The sequence below is a fragment of the Carcharhinus amblyrhynchos genome, chromosome 2 (assembly GCF_965287045.1).
Source record: "Carcharhinus amblyrhynchos chromosome 2, sCarAmb.v2.hapA, whole genome shotgun sequence".
In the NCBI taxonomy this organism is placed as follows: domain Eukaryota; kingdom Metazoa; phylum Chordata; class Chondrichthyes; order Carcharhiniformes; family Carcharhinidae; genus Carcharhinus; species Carcharhinus amblyrhynchos.
The window spans coordinates 55,731,444-55,737,443 of record NC_137325.1 but is presented as its reverse complement, the minus strand read 5'-3'; the positions used below and the strand labels follow the sequence as shown (position 1 = coordinate 55,737,443).

The following is a 6,000-nucleotide window of genomic DNA, read 5'->3' as shown; positions in this document are numbered from 1 at the left end:
GTGTCATTATTGTTACTAGAGAGGCGGTGCTCGACAGACTGGAGGGACTGATTGTGGACAAGTCACCAGGACCGGATGGAATGCATCCAAGGGTTCTGAAAGAAATGGCGGCGGTGATAGTGGATGCCTTGGTGGTTATTTTCCAGACATCGCTGGATTCCAGGGAAGTGCCGGAAGATTGGAAAGTGGCTAATGTTACGCCATTGTTTAAGAAGGGTGCCAGGCGAAAGACAGGGAATTATAGGCCGGTTAGTTTAACGTCTATTGTAGGTATTAGATGTAATTCTGCAACTTGCTCAACAAGTTGAAAAAAAATTCATCCAAGTTATCATTTAGTTTACAAAGGACGACATAAATAACTGAATACTAAGATGATACAAGAACAATACTTTGATGTAATGAGAGGTCCAACTGGTATAATTCTCATTTTCCAACTGTATAGTTCTATCTTTCATTAACAGATTCAAGAAGTCCTCATGTTATTGTTGTCACATTTTTAAGTTGAAAGGCACAATAAGATTGATTTAAATTTGGTATATCAAACAGTCTGTTACATAGAAGTGGATATTAATGGTCAATTGTATAGCTATGTTCTTTTCTGAATTACTTTACAAGGTGTTGACAAACACATTTCATTTATCATAACTGACAGATTTATTTAGATTTATTTTTAATGATTATTATAAGCCCCCAAATTGCTTTCTGTCATATATGAGCTAACCTCAACCACTGAAAAAGTGCTGTCATCCACAGAGCCTCTTGCAATCATCCTCCAAGAACAGCTAGACCAGTCCCTACATAAAACGGTACGCCAAGAACACACAATCACTAAAAATGTGTACCGTTGCATTACAGCCAGAACAAGTAATCCAGCAACTAACGTATGAGTACTTCATGATCCCTTTAAATTGAATTGGAGGGGATATTTTATTTTGTTCAACATCTTGTTCAGGTGTATATGAGGTTAAGTTGGCTGGTTATAGAATATGAGAATGGCAGCAGTGGCTGCAAACCAGTATTGCAATCCGATTCACCTCATCATCTTTCTGCACTGTATACAATGTTCATTAGGTGTGTGCAAATAAACCCCTTTACAAAGGTGGTGTGCTGCGCCCTTTCCTTCAATAATGCATGCAGTTAATTTGGATCCTATTTTTGAGTCTTTGCAGTTTAGTACCTTAGGAAATAGGTGCACGAGATTAACTTAAAAGTAAAGAAAGTTAAATTGATTAAATAAATTAGTTTGGGGAAAGGGGAAGAATAGCACAAAACATCAAAGTTATCATTAATATCTTTATTCTCCAAAATTTTAGTGGACCTATTTTTACCTATCGTTAGCCATAGTTTTGTACAATTAGATGAAAAGGGGGGACAAAAATGAACAGACCTTTATTTCTGATTATGTATCCTTAAGATGCTTCAAAGTACTTAGCGGCCATAAGTGCTTTAAGTCATTGTTAGAAACATGGCAGATGATTTGTACTAAACATGGGTTCACCAGCAACAAAGAGATAAATAACCGGGTAATTTGTTTTTGGCTGAATGATGAATGTTAGCAAGCACACTTTTGTTTTTGCATGCTGCATTGTCAGTTTTTGAGATACACAAATAGGGCCTCAGTTTAATGACTCATCCAAAAGGTGGCACCAACAACAATACACTGATGTATCTGCCTAAATTATGTGCTCAGGTTACTAGAGTGGGTAACAAAACCTACAGCTGTACATTGTAAGATGCAGCAAAATATTTCAGCTTATCTCCATTTATAAATTACATCCTTAAATTCACATATTATTGAAATTTCCTCCACAATACAGACATTCAGAGCTTGAACTAGTGACAAAAACTTTTCCCTGGTCATTTATTGACAAATCAGTAACTTGCAGGATTTAAATTTAATGGTACATTTAATAAAATTTTCACAGTACATTATTTAATTTACAAAGTAAATCTGGTATCATTTTACACATTATTAGATGAGAAATAAAATAGCCAAAAGCTTTGAAAGCAAAATATTTCATACGTAGGTACCAGTGACTATGCTCTGTTCACTAAACGAATGAAAATTTACATCTCAAAAGAATTTAAAAAGTGGTCTTTTAAACATCTGCAGCATTTGATTTAGTTAAAACATATATTTGCATTTGAAAACTATCAAAATCGTATCCACAGAACACTTCATAAAACAAACAGCTTTTCATCTAGTTTAAATATATTTGTTTTGAAAAGATGAATTAACAACATCTACTAGGGACCAAAGAAGATTATAAATGTGCCATTGTAAAATATGAATGGTTTGATCAGTTTTTTTAAACCAAAGTGATGTATGAAAAAACTTGCTGTGAAGATATGATGTTCGACAGTTTTGAAATGCAGCTGTGCATCATGACCAGGAATTAAAGCTAATGCTCACAAAAAGATATAAAGTGGAAGGACTACATAAAATCCTTCCTTCTACAATCTTCACTTTGGTGACTTATCTTTGCCAAAGTGATAACTAAACACAGCTTTATACATATATACAAATTAAATCAGCCTTCCATGAATCACTCTGCACCAGTCATAAATACAGCAATGTGACAATTAATCTAGATCTCCTTGTGGACTGAGTGCAAATACAGTGGGGAAACTTTGAAGAGAAGAGAAAAAGTGTTCACTGATAATTAAAATCAAGAATATTACCTATTGGTATACCATTCTTTATAGCTGCATGTGGATGGTATATTATTTCCCACAATTATTACAAAATTGATCATTTGTAGTACATTGATAATTTGTAAATGTAGCTGACGTATCATTTCAAGTTAATGAGTTCTAATTCTTGGAAAATGTATAGGTATAAATTAGCTGATATACCAATTCATTGAGACACTTAGTGCAATTCAAATTTCTGTGATGTAATTCACATACAAAACAGGTAAATACTATCATTACAAATAAAAATACACCCACTCTGCACCAAGATAACGTTGGAGTGGAATTTTGATTATTGGCTTTACTGAATAAGCATATATGTCTTAGATTTTAAAAGCAAGATACCAACTCTGTAGCTTGTGGTAGTCACATACCATTTTTGCTTAGATTTTCCTGTATAATATAACATTGTCCTATTGTTGGTGGAAAGCATGTAGTATAATAGGATACATTTTTCCAACTTCAATTCTCTTAATTAAACATAAACTGCCTAACAGGCTACAGGGAATACATTAGCATTCATCTGCAGCACCACAGACTTCTTAAGTCTACATAGCCAATCTTGCCAGGAGATACTAGCACCAGTGCCTTTTGCAGCTCAGTCACAAATAGTAACTACAATGCTGATTTTACTTCATATTGTTTTCCTTTATCAGAACAAGACATCTTCATTTTCAATCAACAGCTGGACAATCAGTCTCTGGTATCGCATATCATTCAAGGTCGCCAGTGTATTCTGTTCAGGGGGTCGCATTAATGTAGGCCCAAAAACAATTCCAAGATTTTCAGCATTCATCAAATTGTCCTTTCCAAACATGGTGACCCTGTAGAGAATCGCATGAATATGTTAGGTATATTTTGTGATTGTAAAACACTCCAATACTTCTAAATTTTGATGTTTTGACCTACATTTGCATTGTTTCAACTAGGGTAGACACAAGCAATCATAACCCTAAACCAAGGCTCTTACATTGCCTCTAAACAGGTGCTTTAACAGCAGTAGTGGATGACTAGATATTAGTAAATATAAAATACAATGGAAGCCCAAGAGAATTTATAATTTGTTATAGAACACTGCAACAATGTTATTTCAGGAATTTTGTAAATGACCTCCCGTTAATCAGATATACAGCAGTCATTTTCCAGTTTGGGCCCCTCTTGTGCAGTCAGTAGGTGCAAGATCACTAATTATTAATCCTGTAGGATTATTACCAAAACACAGAACAGCTAATGGCATAAATATCAATTTGATTTTCTGACACTCCAATTTTAACAGATTTAAAGAGTAATCCTAAATGTTGCTCGAGGGCAGAGAAAGTTTGTTTTTGGATATTGAAGTAGTTAGAATTTTGAGTTGGTCCATTTTCCACACAATTACATGCCATTAAATGTGAAATGCAAAAAGGACTTTTCTAATGATTTGACCAGTTGTGACAGGCATGTAAGACACTGACTTGTAGTGTTTATTGTCACAACTGTGATGAACCACACAGCACCTGCTTTTCTGTAAAGTCTACAGCAATAAAATGTGTTGGCAGCAAATCATAGCCCCACACACCTATTGCAGCTTTTTTTTTTGAAAGTTCATGCTGTTAAATAAATGCTAGATGGGAAAGCAGCAAGGATCCTGGACAACTCAATGAGCAAACCATCAATTGGCTTAGTTTTCAGTTGATATACGACACAAATGATACATGGCAGTAGTGCAGTTTCTAAGCATAAATTGATGATATTCACTACACGTTGTAAGTCAACAGGTCATAAATAAATAGACATGGTTCTGAAGACAAAATACAGAATGTAATGAATATTTCACTACCACATTGCCTTATTGTGATTCTGAGGCTGGGCAACATGAACTAACAAAATGCCTTGGTGTTATGAACAATTGACTCATACAGTCATAGGAGAAATTCAATAATATAACTATTTATCAGGTTAATGTATTAAGTCCTTTTACCTTGCCAGAACCCCCAAATTTAATGTTTTAACAAGATAATTGCAGGTTGGCTGTTTGAGAATTCAATCACTGACACTGGCTGTAATATTACAAACCGCCTCAGACGGGGATTAGGGGTGGTAAAATTGGTAAAACACCCCTTGCAATCCTACAATCTCCTATAACATTGTAACACCAGAGTGGTGGGCCGGGTTACGCTGTGTTAGCAAGTTTCTGCGGCAGGCAGGAGGGTGATGACAACTCACTATGCGCCATTGTGATGATGCTCTGGTGCAACCTAGTCTAACTCCTATCTGAGCTCCGCATGCACACTGGCACCTGGGTCCACATCTGGGTGGTGGGTAAAGGGAGCACTAAACCCCCATGCAGGAGCCAAGACAATGGAATGGGGGAGGAGGTAGGGGAAGGAATTTCTCATGGGTCTGGCGATGTCAATGGCAAATGTTATTAAGTCCCTGCCAATGAATGCCACCCGCTGTAGCCAGTGAATTATTTGAGTGCCTTGATTTTCTTAGTAGCAGTGTGTTGAGAGGCTTCCCCCATTGACATCAATGTGCAGGGTCCTTCCAGTGACTGTCAGCGTAAGTACATTCCTGTTAGAGGCTAATCAGAAACCAGTTAGTCACAGGTGTGAGGTAAAATAATATTTATTGTTGCTAATAATAGTGCTTTCAAAATAAGTGATAATATAAAAACATGTGAACATAAGACTTTAAACTGCCTAAATATTCTATCTTCTGGTGTTGCTCTTCACCTGTGCCATCTTATGGCTGCTGCAATGTCTTAACCTTATGTGCCTACCACTACATCTTGGTGTCTCCCTAGGTTGTACATCAGAGGTGGAGGTGCCCAGCTGCCTACTGCACCCCATGGTCTGTAATGCCCTTGGCAATCGTCCTCTGGAGGGCTTGGACCTTGAGGGCTCTGGCTGGCTTCCAGGTCATGATGTGGGTATGCCGGCGTTGGACTGGCGTAAACACAGTAAAAAGTCTGACAACACCAGGTTTTAGTCCAACCTATTTATTTGATAATATTCTCACAAGCTTTCGAGGGGTTATCCTCTTCGTCAGGTGAATGGAGAGTTCTGGCCTCAGACAGAGCATATAAAGCACAGACAGTTTAGAGATTACTGATTAAAATGCGAATCCTTACACCTAACCTGCTGTTCAAGACCTGAAGTGGCTGACAATGTGAGTGGTAGGAGCACTGATCACAGTTTAAAGAGATGTGTATTGTCTCCAGACAGTACAGTAAGTGAGGTTTTGCAAACCCAGGCAAGTCACGAGGGTTACAGATAGTGCGACATGAACCCAAGATCCCTGTTGAGACCGTCCTCATGTGTGCGG

The 6,000-nt window shown here is 37.2% G+C and overlaps 1 protein-coding gene across 6 annotated transcripts in view; it reads right to left on the bottom strand.

The window, feature by feature from the left end:
• Positions 1 to 1,070: 1,070 nt before the first annotated feature.
• Positions 1,071 to 6,000, bottom strand: part of chn2 (chimerin 2) — a 504,281-nt gene continuing 499,351 nt past the window's right edge. For 4 of the 6 annotated variants that reach the window (XM_080206021.1, XM_080206012.1, XM_080206027.1 and 1 more), the window contains one exon: positions 1,071 to 3,518. In XM_080206021.1, coding sequence (XP_080062147.1) covers positions 3,347 to 3,518 — 172 coding nt within the window. In that variant the 3' untranslated portion in view covers positions 1,071 to 3,346. The remainder of the gene's footprint in view (positions 3,519 to 6,000) is intronic. The other 2 variants (XM_080206032.1, XM_080206002.1) reach the window with 1 other exon arrangement.